This window comes from Panthera onca, chromosome A1 (genome assembly GCF_046562875.1).
Source record: "Panthera onca isolate mPanOnc1 chromosome A1, mPanOnc1 haplotype 2, whole genome shotgun sequence".
NCBI classification, from domain to species: Eukaryota; Metazoa; Chordata; class Mammalia; order Carnivora; family Felidae; genus Panthera; species Panthera onca.
This window is the reverse complement of record NC_138339.1, coordinates 115,167,925-115,190,614: the sequence shown is the minus strand read 5'-3', so window position 1 is coordinate 115,190,614 and position 22,690 is coordinate 115,167,925. Positions and strand designations below refer to the sequence as shown.

General features: G+C 35.0%; 1 protein-coding gene across 6 annotated transcripts in view; it reads left to right on the top strand.

Moving 5' to 3' along the window:
* The window catches only part of DDX4 (DEAD-box helicase 4), an 82,297-nt gene extending 61,098 nt beyond the window's left edge, over window positions 1-21,199 (top strand). For all 6 annotated transcript variants that reach the window (XM_078449775.2, XM_078449773.2, XM_078449771.2 and 3 more), the window contains 8 exons: window positions 375-529; window positions 5,722-5,851; window positions 7,118-7,284; window positions 11,099-11,244; window positions 18,361-18,460; window positions 19,650-19,920; window positions 20,070-20,180; window positions 20,866-21,199. In XM_078449775.2, the coding sequence (XP_078305901.1) occupies window positions 375-529; window positions 5,722-5,851; window positions 7,118-7,284; window positions 11,099-11,244; window positions 18,361-18,460; window positions 19,650-19,920; window positions 20,070-20,180; window positions 20,866-20,952 (1,167 nt within the window). In that variant the 3' untranslated portion in view covers window positions 20,953-21,199. The remainder of the gene's footprint in view (window positions 1-374; window positions 530-5,721; window positions 5,852-7,117; window positions 7,285-11,098; window positions 11,245-18,360; window positions 18,461-19,649; window positions 19,921-20,069; window positions 20,181-20,865) is intronic.
* The last annotated feature ends 1,491 nt before the right edge of the window (window positions 21,200-22,690 follow it).

Below are 22,690 nucleotides of genomic sequence, written 5' to 3'. Positions count from 1 at the left end.
GTCATGAATTCGGAGTGATAATTTTATCACTACTCCAAAAGGACAGATTTAGAATAATTGCTAAATGCAATGATTTACGTCAAGTTATATGTACATTCCCCTCTATAAATAAGTTAATGTTAATTTATTTAGAATCAATGCGTGTGCTTTTTAAAAAACTGAAAAATATCAAAAATTTTATATTGTGTAAATGAGCATAAAAGTTGAGGTGTTAAAAACTCACTGAACTGAAACTGTTTTCTTCTCTCATCTTAAATTTACCAGCAAGATGGAGGAAGAATCTAGAGACTGTAAGGAAATAAGGAATAGATTTATTTCTACAGGGAGAAGGATGATGTATTATAAATTCGTATACCATGTAATTTAACTTTTAGGCAGCTTTTCTCTTGCCAATTTTGGCACATATGATGCGTGATGGAATAACAGCCAGTCGTTTCAAAGATCTGCAGGAACCAGAGTGTATTATTGTAGCACCAACTCGAGAGTTGATCAATCAGATCTATTTGGAAGCCCGAAAATTTTCTTTTGGGTATGTACATCTGGAATGCCATCCGTTTTTTTTTTTTAAATGTGTATTTATTTATTTTGAGGGCGGGAGGGCAGTGAGAGAGGGAGAGAGAGAATCTGAAGCAGGCTCCATGCTCAGCACAGAGCCCAGTGTGGGGCTTGATCTCACAACCATGAGATCACAGCCTGAGCCAAAATCAAGAACAGACTGAGCCCCCAGGCACCCTGGAATGCCATTCAAAACAAGGTTTTCTTTAGAGATTTTTCTTAAAGTCTCAGTGGAGTTCTCAGAAGAACTCAGTGCAGCCATGTAATTAGCATTACTTGATTGAAATGTGCTTTCTTTATAATCTTTATGGAATCCCAGTTTATTTAAAAATTTTTTTCAATTTTTTTTCAATTTTTTTTTTTTGAGACAGAGATACAGAGTGTGAGCCAGGGAGGGGCAGAGAGAGAGGGAGACAGAATCTGAAGCAGGCTTCAGGCTCTGAGCTGTCAGTGCAGAGCCCAATGTGGGACTTGAACCCATAGGATCATGACCTAACTTGAAGTTGGACACTTAATTGACTGGCTACCCAGGCGCCCCCAAGTTGTTTTGTTTTGTTTTACCTGTTTATTTTGGTTTTGTTCTATTTATTTTTTGGGGGTAGGGAGGGAAGGTAAAAAAGAAAAGTTTGGTTTTTGTTTCAAGGAGACTTCCTAAAGAGTAGTAACTCATTTGTTACACATTACCATGGATGAACACTGTTGTTTTGGCTTTCATGACCGTTCAAATTCAAGGTAATGTGCATAACCTGTATTTTTCTGAAATTCAGTGTGTTCATTTGGACAGACACAGGCTGACTCTGTATTTTTGTAGGAAAGGGACTGGCACTTTGGTATCAAGAACAAATAATTCAGCAATAGTGGTCTTGGATACTTCAATGCCCTGTGAACCTGCAATTAACAAAGAGACTGCTCATTCTAAGAACCATGCAAGCAAGAAGGGAATAAGGGAAGAGTTAGAAGTCTCATGGTCAGAGCAAAATATCAGTCGTAATATCCTTCTCAGTTCTCTGATATATATAAAGTAGAGGGTGAGGATAAGACTTATATGAATATGACAAATAAAAAGTATATACAGAACTGGGAAAGTATTTTTCATTAAGTTGGCCAATTATGCTAGTTCAACAAGCTTGTGAGGAAAAGAACTAAGGCAGAATAGTAGTTACACTGTTGTTAAGAACTTCTTGAAAGCAAAAGAAAAGAATACTAGTCAACTAATCAATGGTGTGATTTTAATCGTGTTAAAACGTGTTATTTTTAACTTGAATATCTATGTTATGCCTTGGAAATTCAAAGCAAAAAGTAAAATCAAAAAGCCAGAGATGTCATTGACACATCTACACAGATGTTTGCTTGTAGTTTTTGGTATCCAAAACCTTTTTTCCACACATTGCACAGATGGCCTTTTTGTAGGCACAGCCCTAGCAGTAATGAGAACCTGGCTGGTGCACAGAACTTTTACAAATTCTGCAAGTGGAGAACTTATTTTTTCCATATGGATTGAATCTTGCTTTTTTTTTTTTCTTTTTTTTCTTTTTTTTTAAGTCAGAGCTTTATTTTTATTCTGCTTTCTTCCACCATTTTCTGTGGTATTCCTTGCTGCTGAGCCACCCAGGCACCCTGGAATCCCAGCTTTTTTTTTAATTTTTAAAAGAAACATGAGGAGCCCTGGAATCCCAGTTCATTTTTATTTTTAAAAGAAACATGAGGCGCCTGAGTGGCTCAGTCAATTAAGCATCTGACTTCCACTCAGGTCAGGATATCTCGATTCGTGAGTTCGAGCCCTGCATCAGGCTCAGTGCTGAAAGCTGGGAGCCTGGAGCCTGCTTTGGATTCTGTGTCTCCCTCTCTCACTGCCTCTCCCACACTCAAGTGCATGTGCGTGCTCTCTCTCTCTCTCTCTTTCTCTCTCTCTCTCAAATAAAGATTAAAATAAATTTTTAGAGAAACATGCTTATAAATCAGATGATAATAGATACATAATAAACATTGGTGGTATATTTTCTAGTAGTTTTTAATGCATGTTTAATGCACTTAGGGTGTTCTTAATAAACTGTTTAATATAATTTAATAATATAAAAGATGCTTATTTCATAATTAGACCTAATTTTTAATCATTTTCAGATTATCTTATTTCTGTATTTTGGCACATTTCGGTTGTTTCTAGTTTGGGACTACTATAAATAAAATCATAATGAGCAGATTGCTAAATAAACTTTTTCTATTTTTATGTTTTAAGTTTTCCTTAAAGTAGGTTTTTATAAGTTTAATGTTAAAGGGTATGAACTTCAAGCCAGTACCGATAGTTTTGTTAGCAGTGTATGAGAACGCCAGTTCACTCTACACTTTGCCAACATTTGGTATTATCTGTTGCCTAACAAATTACCTAAAACATAGTTGGTTAAAATGATAAATACTGTGTAATAGTTTCTGGGGATTAAGAGTTGGGGAAGAGTTTAGCTGAGTGCTTCTTGCTTGAGGTCTCTGTCAGGAGTAGGAGATTGCAGACAAGATACCAGCCAGAATTGTAGTTTTCTGAAGACTTGTTTATACCTGTCCCATAAGGATGCTTGATTGTCCTTAGGAAATGACAACTGGCTTGCTTAGCACAATGAATGAGGAAGAGCAAGGAGGAGGCTACAGTGTCTCGTATAAAATAGTCTGAGTCACTTCTGCCATATTGTGTTCATCACTCAGCAAGTTACTAAGTCTACCCCGTACCCCAGGACTGCCATGTCATTTGCTTGAGCAGTGCAAAATGGAAATGCAGGGTCCTTTGTTCAATAATTATTATGGGGGTCACCTGGGTGGCTCATTCGGTTTGAGCTGCTTTCTGACTCTTGATTTTCACTTGGGTCATGATCCTAGGGTCATGGGATTGAGCTCTACATTGGGCTCCACGCTAAGTGTGGAGCCTGCTTGGGGTTCTCTCTCTCTGTCCCTTTGCCCCTCTCCCCTGCATGTACTCTCTGTCTCTAAAATCATAGAAATGGGAGTGCCTGAGTGGCTCAGTCTGTAAAGCATCTGACTTCGGCTCAGGTCATGATCTCACAGTTTGTGAGTTCAAGCCCTGCATCGGGCTCTGTGCTGATAGCTCAGAGCCTGGTACCTGCTTCGGATTCTGTGTCTCCTCCTGTCTCTGCCCCTCCCCTGCTCATGCTCTGTTTCTCTCTGTCTCTCAATAATAAATAAACATTAAAAAAAATAAAAGTAAAATAATAGAAATTATTAAGAATTTTAAGACCGCATGTAGCAGAGCATTAAACCAAGCTAAGGACTCTTCCTATCTTGGGACCCTATGTGACTGCACAGGTTGCACACCTATGAAGCCAGCCTTAACACACGCTTAAGGGGAAAGGGAGTTAGGATCTATATTTGAGGAAAGGGACAAGTATCTTTACTTTTTTACTTAAAAGGCGAAACTACTTTTGGAATGCTTAATAAATTTTCGTTTGTTAATTACACATTGGTGTATACCACTTTATCTAATGGGATGTTAGTGTTGTTTTTATAGGGTTTTTTGTTTTTTTTTTTACAGATTTTTATGTAGAAATGGTTATATTTTATTTTCTATGAGTCAGTTTATTTTAAAATGAGAAGAAAAAACTAAAGTTACTAAAAATCCTTTAAAGCCTGAAGAAAGTGGATATATATTGCTTATAACAGTGTTTTTTCTTGATAATCCCCATGTACTGTGTTGCTTTTAGGCTTTTAAATCAAGTAGTAAAAAATAACATTTTATTTATTAACTTTATTAATTTTTTAAAATTTACATCCAAGTTATTTAACACATAGTGTAGTAATGTTTTCAGGAGTAGAATCTAGTGATTCATCACCTACATATAACACCCAGTACTCATCCCAACAAGTCTCCTCCTTTGTGCCCCTTGAACAAATACTATTTTAAAAACAAAAACATATGCATGGTAAATTCAGATAATGGTCATGCACAAATTGAATCTTTGTACCTGGAAATGTGTTGCAACGTTATGGCAAAACTGAAAAGTAAATACCTATCAGTCAAGGACTGGTTAAGTTATAGTACACTTAGAATACTAATGGTAATAATGAAGTTATTGAATACTTAGCATTTGCTGAGTTATAAATATTAAATGTGTTATTTTATTTAGGCCTAGCAATAGCAGAAAATAGAATCTGTTTAAAGCAATGAGTTTGTTTAATAAACATAAAATTTTGGGGGTACCTGGGTGGCTCAGTTGGTAGAGAATGAAACTCTTGATCTCAGTGTTGGGAGTTTGAGCCCCATGTGGTGTGTAGAGATTACCTAAGTAAACTTAAAAAAACCCCTACAACATAAAACTGTCCTGCACTCTTGACAACCCTCCCCCCCCAACTTATTTAATTCTCTTCAGAGTTAACCACTGTTAACAGTTTCATATGAATTAGTGTAAAAACAGCTGGTGCACACATACGCACTTTAATCCTTCTTCCAATAAGTGGGTAGTACACTAAGCTGTTGTCACTCTCTTTTTTTAATGGTAAATGTTAATCTGGAACTGTTGCCCTTTCTATGGGAATGCACAAGTATCTCTTGGGATGAGTGAACTGTAATTACAACTCTTCTACTGTTTTGATGCTAAATAGTTGGCAGTGAATATTTATGTAAATTCATCTTTGCCCATTTGTGGCGACATACTTAAAGGGTAAATTCATACATGTGAATTTATTGGGACAAGAGAGAAGTTTTTACAATTTTAATAGAGACTAATTGTGAAAGAGCCTGTCTCATTTTATCCTATTAAGTGTCAGTTTCCCGACACCGTGGCTAACATGGTATTATTACACTTCAGGGAAAATGTTATGTTTGTCTTAATTTGTCTTCCTTTTTAAAGTAATGTTGACCTTAAAAAAAATGTTTAAAAGCCAGTTGTATTTCTTATGAACCACATGTTCATGTTTTTGGTCAATGTTTTTGTGGGTGGTATTGGTGTTTACCATTGTTTTTGAAGAACTGTTGCTTGGATAGATTGCAGATTTTTTTTCATAATTTTTAATTTCTTTTTCAACTTCTTGGGAAGAATTTAATTTTTTTTAGATAATGAGAATGTATTAGTTTTTTTCTTTATGGATTTCTTTTTATAGTTCATTAGAAACAGATGTATAATTTTCACAAAACTAGAAAATAACATTTATTTTTCTTGTAAATAGGACCTGTGTAAGAGCTGTTGTTATATATGGGGGAACCCAGTTGGGTCATTCAATTCGACAAATAGTACAAGGCTGTAATATATTATGTGCTACTCCTGGGAGACTGATGGATATCATAGGTAAAGAAAAGGTAGGCCCTCGAGGGATGACAAAATTGTGGATTAATAATTTTTTTTGTATGGGAAAGGGGAAGAATGGTATATAGAGACATATATATTTATTAGAGTACCCTTTATATGTTAGGCCCCCATCAGAATCTTTGAATGAACTATTACATAATTCTTAAAATAATTCCAACATGAGATAAAAAGTATTTCCTATTTTGTGTTTGAGAAAGCAGTAAGTGATATTATGCAATTTATTTAAAATCCCTCACTTAGCTCTAGTGATAGAGCTAGGGTTAGAACCTGGATCTGACTAGAGTCTATATCCTGTACTCCACTACACAGGGAGAAATGCATTAAATGCTCCCATAGTTTCATATAAGTTATGATGACATATTTTCTTCCTGAATTTGTGTACTAGCAATTTTGTTTCCTGTTGAAGCATAGGAGTAATGTTAACCAGGATTATTAAATTTCCAAGTCTTTAAAAAGACATTTTAGAGTTATATATTTACTGTAGGTATTCCCATACCACAATATTAAATCACTAAATCATTGCTTTAAATTCACGTTCATGACCCTCTTTTGCTTTTTTTAGGCTCTTCTCTAAAGGGGTTACTCAAAATACGGTCTTTCTGCATAAAGATACGATACTTATTCAGACTACCCAGAGAAATCCACTTTGATTTCTCACTTAACATCTTACATGGTTGTGCGACATTCATTTGTTTTCCTTGCAAATGTCTGTTTCTCTTTGTAGTGATAAGTGTTCATGCGAAGAAGGTGAGAGAAGTTTCTCAGTTGTTCCCAAGTGATTACAGAATGGAGAATTTATTAAGAGTTTAAAGCATTAGAAGTAAATTTACCAGTTATAAGACATTTGAATATGTCATGATGTTAGGAAATGTTTCCTTACATTTAAGAATCTGACTTTATCAGATAATAAGATGTAGATCTGTGAGGTCCACTATGGTAGTTAGCCACATGTGGCTGTAAACATTTAAAAAGGATATAAAATGAAAAATTTTGTTTTTTAGGCATACTAGCCACAGTTCAAGTGCTTAATAGCCGTATGAGGCTAGTAGCTAACATGTTAGTGAAGATCAAGAATTGTTAGTAAACATTTAAACAGTACTAGTGTTACGAACCAAAACAATTCTCATCGTTTTATGCATTGATTTCTACTTTTCATTCTTAAGAATAAATCAGTAGTTGGAATTGTGGACACATTTTAGTTTAATATATTGACTAATATGCATTTTCTGCTCTAACCCTTGAAAATATCCTTAAAGATTGGTCTCAGACAAGTCAAATATTTAGTTTTGGATGAAGCTGATCGCATGCTGGATATGGGTTTTGGACCAGAAATAAAGAAGTTAATTTCCTGCCCAGGAATGCCATCAAAGGAACAGCGTCAAACCCTTATGTTTAGTGCAACTTTTCCAGAGGCAATTCAAAAGTAAAATTTTTTTCTTCTTAAAAATAATTGTTATGCACATAAATGGCTTTATGAAAGGAAAAGCAATGTGACTCTATGATTTTTGAGAGTATTTTTAAAATTTAAGGTAACAAAGGTAGTTTAAGAAGTGGATGTATTCCTAAAAACTGCGTTTTTCATTGTTTGTAACCTTTATCCCTGGCTTTGCCACACTTTAAAAAATTTGTAACATTTTATTAAAGTGTGTGTGTGTGTGTGTGTGTGTGTGTGTGTGTGTGTGTGTGAGATTACACAGCACCTAGATAGGATTTAATAAGTGCTTACTCAGTGAAGTTATTTTTTGTGTCTTGAAACCAAAATTGTAGAGCTTGCAAAAATTGGGCCTTTTGTAGAAAATTCACATACCAACTGTTGACACATATTGAGTATCTTACTGTATATGGTTTGGTGAATTCTGAGATGAGGATGACACATCCCTTGTAGATGATGTGTTCCTTCTAGAGTTCTAACTCTTCTTCCTGCTTGCTGATCCCTTGGCCCTAGGGAGCCTGAAGTGTCTCAACAGCAACTTCTTAGCTTGTCATTTAGTTAGACTCCTGCATATTTACTCTGATAGAACTTTTCTTTCTTTGGGAACCAAGACCTCCACACCTGCAGAATCTGTGGCTGTGGGTGGGACAGGAAACACAGTTTCAAATATGAGTCACAGGGAGCAATGGTAAGTGGACCACTCTTGCTTTGCATGCCTTGCTCTCAGACCCAATGTACCATATAAGGATTTCTGGTTGAAAGTACCATGCCCTGTTGAATCATGTGCCATATTCAGAAAGAAACACTTCCAAGCACTTGTTTAAGTGGATGTTCCACTTTCTGTTAGCCTGGCAGCATCTCACTGTTGTCATGTGATATGACCTGTAGACGTTATGGTTATGGGCCTGCTCTGTCACTTATTATTCTGTAAAGTGGGTCTCCTGGCCTGATAGAGTCTTACATGGGATGAAATACTTCACAAGCCACAAGTTAGTGGTGCTGGCTATTGATTTGTTTTACTTAATAGATGATTTAAAAAGTCTTTGTGTAAAGTTAAAACGAGCTCTTTATTGGGGGAAAAAATCTAAATCATAAGAGAGCATTTGACCAGTTAGGATTTTTTCTTTCTTAGTGGTACATAAAATAATAGTTTCTTATAATAACTGGTGTCTTAAAACTTGAAAGGTGGTATCTGTATTTCCCTTATCGCCTTTGCAATTAATAATAAGTAGATAATTACCTACCTAAATAGCAGGTAATATTCTGCTGCCTATATGTTTTTTTATTCATCCTGAAATAGGAAGGTATTTGAATGTTGGCTAGCCAGAATGACTAATGTGTACTGTCATCAGTAATATTTGTGAGGGCTTTTTATGAGCCATATTTGAGTATAAGTCCTGGGTATGTAGGGTAAACAGTAGAGTCCCTCACCTTGAGGGACCTTGCCCATTATTCTGTCTAAAGTCCAGTGTTATCATTCTACATATTCACTGAACTATTGCAGCATCCATTTCCTTGGCTGATGTTTCTTTCTGTAACTGTCCCCAATTTATTACCTGTATCCTTAATCTCTCTTCGGATTGCCAGACTTGCGGATTTAACTCTTCAGGAGTATTTTATTCTTAGATGAATTACCTGTAAGGTTCACTATGTCCAAAATGGAAGCTCTTCTTCAATGCCCTCTTTCCTGTTCAGTTTTCCTTACTGGCCTTGTTGTCTTTCCAAGCCCAAATCCTTTCAATCATCTTGATTGCTTTAATATATTCTTTTAACTTTATGCCCTTCAAAAACAGTCATTTTGGCAGTTATCTCTAAAATATTTCAAATCAGTTTCTTCTGTTTCCCACCTTAATTTAAGTCCTTTTCACTTTTCTCTCTGCTCATTGTCAGTAGCTTTCTAACCTGTCCTCCCTGACTCTAATCTCAATTTTATGTCAGTAATAATTCCAAAATAAAGTTTTAGGTTTTTTTTAGACGTTTATTCAAAATAAGCCCTCCTGTGTCTTCCCATTTCCACAGACTAACCAGATTTCAAAGTGTACATATGATCAAATCTTTGCTTTTTCTGCTACTTTATTACCTGGAATTATACAATTCTTTTCTATTATACAATTTCTTTTCTATTAAAACTATTTCTTGTTGGCTGAGCAAGCCAAATTCCATACTTCCTCATTATTTTTTCTTGTTTCTCCTTTCTTCTTAGAATGTCTTTCCCTAGTCATCACTATTATACATTCTTGCTTGCTGCTGCTTAGATCTAGCTCAGTACTTGAAGACTCTTGGAAATACACATCACTTCATCCATTTCTTGCCATTGTATTTGTCAAGAAACTATTTTAAACACTTGGCACATTTTTTTGAATATGGTAAATGTTTAAACTGGAATATGAAAATATATTAAATACTAAAACGTTTATTTTTTTAATTTTCAAAAATTTTTAAAAATATTTACTGTCAAATTTTGTCAAATTGGCTAACATACAGTGTGTACAGTGTGCTCTTGGTTTTGGGGTAGATTTTCATGGGTAATTACTTACATACAACACCCAGTGCTTATCCCAACAAGGGCCCTCCTCAGTGCCCATCACCCATTTTCCCCTCTCACCCCTCCCCCATCAATCCTCACTTTGTTCTCTGAAATACTGAAATGTTTTATATATGATTATGCAATATTAAAAAATGTTATATACTTAAAAATGTAGTAATTATTTTTTATATAACTATATTTACCTTACTTGATGTGAGCATCTCAGTGGCAGAAACTATCATATTCATCTTTGTATTCCCAGTACCTTGTATCATGTATGCCTGACACAGACACACAATTAATGTTTTAGTGAATGAAAAAAATATGATGGAAAGTAATGAACTATAGATGGTTTTAAGATTTGTGCTTGAGAGGGTGCTTGATTCTTTAAGGAAGGACTTCAAAAAGAAGCTTTTCTTTTTCTTTTATGGTAACAGCAGGTGAAGAGAAAGAAGCAGTAATGATTTATTAAGATTCTGGATATGCTTTGCTCATGAGATTTTCATGAGACTGCTAAGAAGTAAGGACTGCTAAATGGGACAGAGGAGGACTGATGATAGATTTGGCCCTCCTCCTTAATCACAGAAAAACTCAGTTCTTTGCCAGTTCCCTTTCTCCTCTTCCTCTGTCGCTGGATGATTTAAAGCAGGCCTTCTTAATTGTATGCTGTCTGTGAGTTATGTGTGTGTCCACATGCTGATATCCTCAGCGTTTGGGGTGACCATACACAGCCTGATGTGACCTAGCCTCTAGGCCCTTCACCTCCTGTCTCATTTTTTTGCTCAGACATGCTGTATAAATGCTACAATTTTTTGTATGTGTCATGACATGAAAAGCACTGACCTAAGGTCTGGTTTGCTGATAATTGTTCAAAGCATAGTAGTTTAACAAGTAATATTTTCAGAAAACAACTTTTAGCAATAACATACATGAAAGCATTAGTGAAGGACAGAATTTTTGCCCTAGGCTTGCATTTCAGTTTGTAACAAAAATTCCTATTTGTTGTAGTCTGATCCTTTAGCATACTTTTCTATTGTTATATACACATTTTAAATAGTTTTGCATGGCCACGTTTCACTAAGTTATTTAGTATTTTACAAAATCTTAATGTTTTATACTGATCTTTGGAATTAGTACTTGCATGATGTAAGTTATCTACCTTGTTATAGTTGTTATAATCTGTCTAATTAACATTAAATAACACTTGGAATAATTCAGTGAATATTGTGAGTGTTAATGGAAGAGGATAAGTTAAGGAGTAATTTTTTGTCTTTGAAGGTTGGCTGGGGAGTTTTTAAAGTCGGATTATTTGTTTGTTGCTGTTGGACAAGTGGGTGGAGCATGTAGAGATGTTCAGCAGACCATTCTCCAAGTTGGCCAGTACTCAAAAAGAGAAAAACTTGTCGAAATTCTGCGAAACATAGGTATCTTACATTGATATTATTTTTTTGTCATAATTTTGATTTTTAAAAAATGCTTAATTTTTAAATTACTCTAAAAATTGTTTGGTATGGGTTTTTAAATAAGTGCGTTTTCATTATTTCCTCTTTCTCTAAAGCTTTCTTTATAAAAGGCTTTATGATTTAGTTTCCTCTGTAAATTATATAGCAGTTTAATCTTTTCTTCATAAAGATTAAAAAAAAGGATTTGAGACTTGAAATATGTGACTAAGAACTATTCCAGGAGGGGCGCCTGGGTGGCTCAGTCGGTTAAGCGTCCGACTTCGGCTCAGGTCACAATCTCGTGGTATGTGAGTTCGAGCCCCGCGTCGGGCTCTGTGCTGACTGCTCAGAGCCTGGAGCCTGCTTCAGATTCTGTGTCTCCCTCTCTCTCTGACCCTCCCCCATTCATGCTCTGTCTCTCTCTGTCTCAAAAATAAATAAACGTTAAAAAAAAAAATTTAAAAAAAGCTATTCCAGGAGAAATACATATATTTTTCATTGTAAGAAATAAAAAAGCCTCCTTTACATTAAACTCCATTTTCTTCACCCTGAGTTATTTTTACTTCATAGTTTTTGCTTCCAAAATATTTCTATAATTGTAGATTCAAAAAATTTTAGAGCTGAAGGGAACTTTAAACATCTGGTTCTGGTTTTTACAATAGTGATGAGAAATTTCTCACCCCCCCCAAATAATTTTTATAGAAAGTCGTATTTCTTTGATTGAGTTGGGCTTAGTTTGTGCCGAAAAATAAAACTTTTTAATATTGCTATCTTATTTATCATTTTTTTCATTATAGGACCTACTTTATTACTGAGAAAAAATGTTTTATTTTTTCCACCATATGTAGCAAAATTTATTTTCCTTTTTTAAAAAATCTTAGTTTTAACATATAGTGCAATATTGGTTTCAGGAGTAGAATTCAGTGATTGATCACAGCAAGTGCCCTGTTTGGTACCCAGTAATATTATTTTAATTTCTTCTTATTACCTCACAGACTAAGTGTACTTACATGCTATATATTCCCCCTCCCCTTCTTCATTTTAGTTTCAATTTGAATGTCACTGTTGAGATGGAGGAATGAGGAGAGGACAGGAAACCATCTAATTTCCAACAACGAGGAGGAAAAAAAAGTTGACTTAGAAAACACTTAAAAAAAATTTTTTTTTAATGTTTATTTATTTTTGAGACAGAGAGAGACACAGCATGAGCAGGGAAGGGGCAGAGAGAGAGGGAGACACAGAATGTGAAGTAGGCTCCAGGATCTGAGCTGTCAGCACAGAGCCCGACGCGGGGCTCGAACTCACGGACCGTGAGATTGTGACCTGAGCCAAAGTCCGACTGAGCCACCCAGGCACCCCTAGAAAACACTTTTAAAGGCTTCTATTCTTCAGTTTCCACTAAGTCTTAAAAAAACACAAAACTTTTTAAAACCAAATGCTCATCATGAGTTGGAGAAATTTTACTGGTTTGCTTCATCCAGTGTTTCATAAATACAGTTGCTATTTCTGTTTTTATTACTCCTTCTATAGTCTCACTTATGTTAATTATAACTTTTAACCATAGTAACTTCTGTTTCATAGAGGAAACTGGAGGCAGGAATGGGCATTTGAGAGATGTCAGACATAAGTGTTGTAGCTGACTACCAGAGCTCATGAACTTTTTTTTCACTTTTTTTTTTTTTTAGTGTTTATTTTTGACAGAGAGAGCGAGCGAGCATGCACAAGCAGAGGAGGGGCAGAGAGAGAGGGAGACACAGAATCCGCAACAGGCTCCAGGCTCTGAGCTGTCAGCGCAGAGCTTGACGCAGGGCTCGGACTCACCAACAGTGAGATCATGACCTGGGCCAAAGTCGGATGCTTAACTGACAGAGCCACCCAGGTGCCCCTCATGAACTTTTTATACTACTTTTTTACGGCACACTTTGTTAAAGTATGAAAGTGCTGCAAATTTTTAAGTGGCAAAAATGAACATGTTTATTAACATGCCTCAAAGATATTGCATATGAAAAATAAGCAAAAGAACATGAAATTAGGTTTAGTAATTAATATGTGAGAATTCTAGTGATCACTAATTTACTCAATATAATCTACTCTTTTAAGTTACCTAAAGCTGAAGATGTTGGATATTATTTTCAGGATGACATTATGCAAAATATAAATACTGTTGAATAATGAATCAATTTACTGAACACAAGCTTGTTTTTATACTTTTAAGTCTTTAAAAAATTTTTTTTATTTTTGAGAGAGTGTAAGTGTGTGGGGACAGAGAGAAAGGGAGACAGAATTTGAAGTAGGCTTCATGCTTAGAGCTGTCAGCACAGAACCTGACGTGGGGCTAGAACCCACAAACCATGAGATCATAACCTGAGTCAAAGCTGGACCTTAATCGACTGAGGCCCTATGTTGTTATGCTCTTAAACATTATGGAGAATATTAGCTTATTTGGGTGGCTAACCTACATAGGCTAAGGAAAACCCAACTAAAATAAGGTGTTTGTATTATGCTTAAAACTGATAAATCAGAGAAAAGATGTGTGTTTTTTTAAACTGAAGTTATTAAATTAGTCTTGAGTTTATCAAAGATTTCACTTATGTGTACTTGTAATCTTAAATGTTTGAGATTTAATTCCTGTAGGAAGATTTTTTTTCAAAAACAGTTCAGTTTTAGAAATTCAGTTTTGTTATTCTCTCGGAATTTTAGGAATGTTTGCTTCTGTAAATTATTTTTCTGTTTTATTTAACTCAGTAAACCAAATCAGAATTAATTTGATAGACCTATAAGACACTTTTTAAAAGATGCTTTAATAGACTTTTATAAGTTATTTTTTTTTTCTAGTTTTGCTTCTCCCCTCTTCCTATTTTCTCCTTCTGCAGCAGTAATTAGATAATATTAGATCTTGTTCTGTCCTCCATATTTTGTAACCTCATTTTCATATTTTCTACTTGTTCTGGGTTGTATTCTAGATAGTCTGGGTAGTTATTCAGATTTACCATCACTTTTGCAGAAACTGGTACTGGTACAGTGTATATGTATAGTTCTCTGCCATTTTGCTACCTGGGTGCATTTGTGTAATTACCACCAACATCAAGATCCAGAGCTACTACCTCACCACAAAAATATCCCTTGTGCTGTTTTTATAGCATACCCACCACTCCTACCCTCACTGCCTATCCCTATGTCCTCACAACCACTAATCTGTTTTCCATCTTTATAATATTATAATTTCAAAAATACTATGTAAATGGAATCATGCATATATGACCTTTAAAATAGGTTTTTCCTTTTGCTGTAATGCCCTTGAGGTCATCAAGTTGTTGTGTCAGTGGTTGATTTCTTTGTATTGCTGAGGAGTATTCCATGGTATGGATATACTTGTATTTTTGGTTCTTAGCCCTTCTGTCAATTTTATTCCTTTTAATTGTTAAATTTATACCATTTAGGTTCATTGCAATTATTAGAGGTTAGAGCTTAATCATTTCATTTTTTTTAATGTTTGTGCCATAGAACATTTATTTTTATGTGTGCCAGTAAACATGAAGAAGTTAGGTTTGATTTTACAAGACTCTGAAAAGGACTAAGTTCAGATTCGTCCATGACATTTGCCTATTTTTTTTTCTTTTTTATTTCTTATTTTTAGTTATTTTTAAATTTTTGTCCAAGTTACTTAGCAGATAGAGCAATAATTTCAGAAGTAGAATCCACTGATTCATCCCCTACATATAACACCCAATGCTCATCCCAGCATGTGTTTTCCTTAATGTCCCTTACCCATTTAGCCCATCCCCCAGCCCACTACCCCTCCAGTAGCTCTGTTTGTTCTCTATATTTAAGAGTCTATTATTAAACCATTTCTATCTTCTTTTTGTTCCTTCTGTTTCTCATTTCTCTGTTGTTGTCTTCCTAGAATGTTTTTTAGAATTCAGTTTTGATTTTCCTACTTTTTTGAGTTTTTAAGTATATCTTAGCATAGCTTTGTTAGTGGTTGCTCTCAAGGCATTACACTGCACATAAATAATCACAGTGTGTCAGTACTGTTGTCTGTGTTGTGTCAGTTTGAGTGAAGTATAGATACCTTATCTCCCTTTGTGTTCCTTTATCCTCCCTTATTTATTTATTTACTTTTTTTTTTTTTCCATACTAGTAAGTGTATTCTTTAATTCCAGTCACCTATTTCACCCATTCATTCCCCACCTACTTCCCCTCTGGTAACCATCATTCTTTTCTCTGTAGTTAAGAGTCCTTCTTGATTTTTTTTTTCTCTTTTTTTCCCCCCTTAGCTTGTTTGTTTTGTTTCTTAAATTCCACATATGAGTGAGATCACATAGTATTAGTCTTTCTCTGTCTTATTCGGCTTAGCATTATACTCATTAGCTCCTTCCACGTCATTGCAAATGGCAAGATTTCTTTTTTATGGATGAATAGTATTCCATGGTATGTATATACCACATCTTCTTTATCCATTAATCAATGGACAACTTGAGTTGCTTCCATAGTTTGGATATTGTAAATAATGCTGCAGTAAGCATAGGGGTACATGTATCCTTTTGAATTAGCATTTCTGTAATTTGTGGGTAAATACCCAGTAGTACAATTAATGGATTGTAGGGTAGTCCTATTTTTAATTTTTTGAGCAACCTCCATACTCCATACTGTTTTTCACAGTGGCTGCACGAGTTTGCATTCCCACCAATGGTGAAAGGTTCCTTTTTCTCCGCATCTTTACCAATACCTGTTGTTTCTTTTGGTTTTGATTTTAGCCATTCTGACAGGTGTGAGGCTTTTTAAAGAGGCTTTAAGAGATGTTGTAATTTAATTTTTTAATATTCTCCACAAGGTATTAACATAATTATTACATATAATAAAAAAATCCTTTCTGAATTACACATAAAGTGCTTTAGTTCTACCGCTTTAAGCCACAGTTCTACCACTTAACTTTCTGGGGTTAAGAATGACCCCAGAAATACAGAGAATTGCAATCTAGCTACTATTCTATTAGGAGAATAGTAGAATCTATTAGAATTATTTTTAGATTCTTAGTTGATTTTTACTTAGCTCACAATGGACTAACAAAATGGATACTCCATCACTTCTCACTCAACAGAATAGAGATTTATAATTCATCTGTTTATAGAGATCACTGAATGGTCTGATCATAAAGCTAAATTTGCAATTATTGCTATCACCAGTGGTAGTATGACCTATTGTCTGAACTAGAACAAATACAAAATCATTAGGAAGAATTCTAGAGAAAGTCAGAGTTAAATTCTTATTGCCACTGGGATTCATACTGAAAACCAAGAAAAGAGATCAGGGCTTAAGTTGCTCAAGAGTGTTAAGTACTTGATACTATCAGTTGTATCAGTTTTGGCTTTGGGCATCTTATTGGATGACTTCCAAAACTGTGGAAAAATAACTATTCTAATAATATGAAAATGACTATATCTCGAAGATTTAACTGATTTATTACTGTAGGAATCACTTGCCCTTTGATTTTTCTGCTTGATTTTTAACAGGTCTGAGAGTTAATGAAACACCACCTCTGAGCCTTTTTTTCTTATAGATCTCCTATTTCAGTTAATGTTAGTTCTGTTTTTCCAGTTACTCAGACACAGTCTTGGGAGTCCGCCTTCATTTCTTTCTTTAACTGCATATATCATTTCTGTTAGCAAAATCGTTTTGGTTCTAACATCAGAATTTATTCAGAATCCATTAAGTCCTTAGTTAAAACAAAGACCAGATCTTGTCACTTCTTTGTTCAAAACTTAGTGGCTTCCCTTCTCAAAATGAAGAAGTTTTTTTTCAATGGCCTTCACGACTCTGTGTGACACAGCTGCCATTACTTCTCTGTCTTCATGTTCTGCTGTCTCTTGCTCACCCCACTCCAGCCAGACTCCTCATTGCTGTTCCTCACACGTGCCAAGCACGTTTCTCCCTCATAGCCTTGTTACTTGCTGTTCCCTCTACCCAAAATGTAGGGGTCACATGAGGGCCCCTGTGTGTGTGTGTGTGTGTGTGTGTGTGTGTGTGTGTGTGTGTGTGTTAGCACATAACTCCCATGTCTCTTAGCCTTTCCTTCATATTTGTCCTTCCCTGTGCCTTGATGTTCTTCCCCAAGTATCTCAGTAGTTTATTATTTTATTCTTCTACTTAGATGTCATCTAATTAAAAAGGGTACATCTAAAGTAGCCCTCTTGGGACTCTATTTATCCTTGTGGGTTTTTTTTTTTTTTCCATTTTAGGGCTTATTACATAATATTTATTATTTGCATCTCCACAATGAGAGCAGGGGCTTTGTTTTCTTTGCAGTATTTCCAACACCTGGAATAGTGACTGGCATCTCTTAGGCACTAAATATTTGTTGAATAAATGAAGCCAACTAATAGGGAAATGAGGGAGAAGAATTATGAACAGTAATACAGTCTTCTTTCCGTTAAGGCTATAAGTTACCTTCTTTCCTCTCCAACATAGGGAGATTCCTTGTGTGAAAAAATCTCTGGCTCATGCTTGAAGTTCTACCAATTAAATTCTTTAAGCTAACTGGTAAATATTTTTGACTCATAAAATCCTAGGATAAAGTCACTTAGTTTTTTTGATAAATAATACCTTGGAAATAAAAGGGTTTGAATTAACAGAGAATGTTGAAACACAGAATGTTGCAGAATTTGTCAGCCTTGGGTTGGATACCTTATAAATTGGGCAATCAAGGCAGAATGCAAGATTGGATTATCTCGGGAGGTAAGGAGCAAAGGCATTAATTTAATGAGTGGGAAATGAAGGTCCTGAGATGAATTTGGAACTGCCAAAAGTTGGCAGGTAGATACCATTTATCTTGCCCTTAGTCAGCTTTTTGGTGTTGGCCTGGGAGGGCAAAGGGCAAGCTCATTTTTTTAGTCCCTAAAGTAGAAAACAGTTCTGATACTTTATCTTTGACATTCATTCATTCAGGAAATATTTGGGCTGCTGTTACCTACCAGGCCTGGTCTTGGTCTTGGGAATACAGTGATGGATGAGACTATTTCCTACTAATACCTCCTGGCTTTTTTTTCCTTTTCCTAATTTCATAGTTTCTGTGTTTATCACTGTTTCATTGTCTTGTAGGTGATGAAAGAACTATGGTTTTTGTTGAGACTAAGAAAAAAGCAGATTTTATTGCTACTTTCCTTTGTCAAGAAAAAATATCAACAACAAGTATTCATGGGTGAGTAGATTAATACGATTTCATAGTAGGGAGGTGACACTTGTATTTGTCATTTGCTAAGAAATAGCAGTGCGTGTAACTGACATGACATAATCCTAAGATTGGGATTCAGAATTCTCAAGATCTAAACTGTTAGTCATTTTAAGTTTTTATAAGAACTAAGAGGTGGGGATGGGTGAGTTAAAGGTTTGTCTTGGACTCCTCCTCATCATGAGGAGTGGTAACTTCTCAAGAGAACTCAGTAAGTTTTTCTCTTCTGCTGAATCCAATCTTTCTCTTGCTTGAAATTTTTTATTGAAGTGCATAAAAATGTCATATGAGCACAACTTCATTGACACTTTACTCATGGATCTGAAATACTAATGAATATACAGAATTCTGAGATTATAGTTAAACAATTTTTTTGAGAAAACATTCTAATCAAATAGTTGTGTATTGTCAAGACAAGTACGAGATTAATAGGTGAGATTTAATGTTTGTCACACTTGTTAAAAAAATTTTTTTAATGTTTATTTTTTGAGAGAGAGAGCGCACAAGTGGGGAAGGGACAGAGAGGGAGGAGGACAGAGGATCCAAAGCAGGCTCCACATTGACACCAGAGAGTCCAATGTGGAGTTCAAACTCAAGAAATGTGAGATCATGACCTGAGCTGAAGTCAGATGCTTAACTGACAGCCCCTCAGATACCCTGATGTTTGTTTGTCTGACCTAAATTTGTGTTGTAGCACTCTGTACTACCTTTGTTACCTTACTTCATGTGCAAATGAGGATAATTGTTCCACCCTCAAAGTATTACTGTGAGAATTAAATAAAATGATGGCTTGAAAAAAATTAGTATAATACCTGGTATGTAAGAAGTAGATAGCAATGTTGATTGCTGCTATTTTTACTGTTACTGAAAACATGTTGAACTTGAATGGTTCATTGTAGTAATTTTTTTAATGTTTGTTAATTTTAGAGAGAGCACATGTGAGCAGGAAAGGGCCAGAGAGAGAGGGGGGAGAGAGAATCCCAAGTAGGCTCTGTACTTTCAGTGCAGAGCCTGATGTGGGGCTCAAAATCATGAACCGTGAGATCATGACCTGAGCAGAAATCCAGAGTCAAATACTTAACCGACTCAGACACCTAGACACCCCCACTGTAATAATTTTTTAAGAGCTGTCCTGACACATGCTTTCTTTGATTTCTAGTGATCGAGAACAGAGAGAGAGAGAGCAAGCTCTGGGAGATTTTCGCTGTGGAAAGTGCCCAGTTCTTGTTGCTACTTCAGTAGCTGCCAGGGGGCTGGATATTGAAAATGTTCAACATGTTATCAATTTTGATCTTCCTTCTACCATTGATGAATATGTTCATCGAATTGGACGTACTGGTCGTTGTGGAAATACTGGCAGAGCTATTTCCTTTTTTGATCCTGAATCAGATAACCATTTGGCACAGCCTTTAGTGAAAGTACTGTCAGATGTAAGTTTTAAATGTTTAAAACTGAATGGATATTATTCTATCATTGAAAGTAGACCTTGTATATCTATGTATATTGAGGAAAAGTAAACTGCTGTAATCTTTGAGACTAGATGCATATTGAATATGAAGTTAATAATTTCTTTTTTTAGGCTCAACAGGATGTTCCTGCATGGTTGGAAGAAATTGCCTTTAGTACATATGTTCCTGCCTTCAGTGGTAGTGCAAGAGGAAATGTATTTGCATCAGTTGATACTAGAAAGGTTAGTTGAGGGGAAAAATTTAGAACTTGGCTTCCAGTTACTCTTTGTGAATGTTGTAGTTAATATTGTGAAGTAACAATAACGTTTAATAATTATCTTGTCATTTTTTATACTTAAAAGTTTAATATTTCTTAAAGTTTTATGTATGTATGTATTTTTGGTCTTAAAAGTGAGGAATAATATAACCTTTCAATTCACGCTCAAACATCCCTCCTTTCTCAAATTTGCTGGCATTTACAGCTCCTTTGGATTCTTCTGAATTTCCTGTAAGAATTCCTTGTTTTTAGAGTTCTGACAGTATTATTAAGTAAGACAGAATACTAGAGATAGTGAATTGCATGTCCTTTTTGATGTGTCTGTTTATAGGCAGCACCACTTTTATACAGCAACAGTGAATGCACTAACCATTAAATATTTATGCTTATTTATTAAGGTATAGAGCTTTCAGTTTTTCCATCTGCCAAAACTACTGATTAAAGAAAGATTTTCTTGAAATATTTTGTGTAATTTAGACTACCCAGGTTCATATGGGCCTTTATCAAATGGATTAAATTTAGTGAGAATCCAGTCTTTTATATTTTTTGGGAAAACATGGTGGGAAGTTTGAGTACCTTCTCTGAGTCTGGGAATGTAATTTGAGAGATATCATAAAATTAAATCTTTCTTTCTTTCTTTGTTTTTAAAGAATTACCAGGGCAAGAATACTTTGAACACGGCAGGGTTTTCTTCTTCACAAGCTCCCAATCCAGTAGACGATGAGTCATGGGATTAAAGCTAAAACATCCTTCAAGTTTGTGGTACAGTTTTGATGCAGAGAAGAAAATAGTTTTGATTTTTGAGTTTAACAGAAGTGCAAAACCTGACACACTATTATCTTCTGTCCTTCTGTTCTTATTCCTACCCTTAAAAAAAAATTCTTGCTGACTAGTTATGTGAAATACTAAAAATTAACAACATTGCAGTTACTGATATAAATGGTGTTAACTGGAAAGATTAAAGCATTCTGAATGTCTTGCTTATTTCTAGTGTATTCTTCAGGGGTTTTAAACATGTTTCATGTCTAAATACATAGTCTTAGTGTGGTGTTTATTGATCCTAAAACAAGCAGTAGGATTTATGACAAACTTTTGTTTAGAAATTGAGTCTCCTTTTTTTGCTTAAAAAGGAGCTTTTAAAGCAATAGTGTGTCACTGAAATATGGTAACATGATTTTCATGTAACAGACAGTGAAAGACATAAGCCTTTGAAGGTGATTTTGACTTTAGGTCATCACATATGTGATGAAAATGGTTAAATGCAATGTGAACTCTGTACACAATGACGTAACAAATGTTTGTTTTTACTCTGTACAGACTTTCCTTGAAAATAAAGGATGAAACACTTTGCCCCCTTAGTTTTCTAACAGCATTTAAAATTTTTCTTTGTTGCATATCATAGTTCTCCTGTATTTTGAAATTTTGAGCCTTGTAAAACCAATGAAGTGAACAAGGTATTACATAAATTAAATATTAATGTATGATATACATTCATACACAAATAGTGAAAATCATTATTTGAACTCAAACTATATCAACAAAAAACAATACTGTTCACTTTTGCCACAATTTTTTGATATTTTAAGAACAATGAGGGAAAGAATCTTTTTTTTCATTTACTAATATATATCTTAAATATGTCTAGAATGTAAGTAGTTCTTAATAAATCATTAAGTAAATGAACCAAGACATTAAGACATGGAACAAGTAAGAATTAGGGAGACAAAAAATTAACCATTACAAATGTTTGTTATCATTTACTTAAAATATCCAAAGCAACATGTCCTCAACATATATCTTGTTACATGAATTTGGTTTATAATTAAGGCATCACACATGAAAAGAGAAGGTCTGTTTAACACATGTTTTTAGGATTAGTTAGATACCTACCCCATGCCATATTCAACATCAGTTCCATGTGCATTACTAAAAGTTAGAACTACAAAAAATACAGTTAAGTATGAAAGCTTTGAATTGGGGATGAGAGTTGAATTTAAACTCAGAAGTCAGAAATCCCAAAGGATTTGTGCACAAAAGGATCAGTTGCTTATTTAACGAGTAAACAACAAAGAAAAATATGACAATGATTACAGTGACTACAATGTATTATCAGTGAGTAGTTCATGATAATGTGGATATGTAGGAATACCTTAGAGGAATGCACAAAGAACAAACAGACAACTCAAGGGAAGTTCAAGTAATGAAAATATGGGGAATATTTAACATGTACTGTGTAATCTCATTTCTGGGAAAGGTTAAATTAAGGAAAGCATTGGTGTCATTACTCATAGTACCTGTGTGTCTTAATTTTCTCCTCCAGTTTGTTTTGTTTACAAAGGGTATTTACAGGCCATTTGTCTTTTTTGTTTGTTTCTTTTTTTAAATGTTTTATTTATTTCTGAGAGAGAGAGTGTGTGCAAGCAGGGGAGGGGAAGAGAGAGAGGGAGACACAGAATCTGAAGCAGGCTCCAGGAT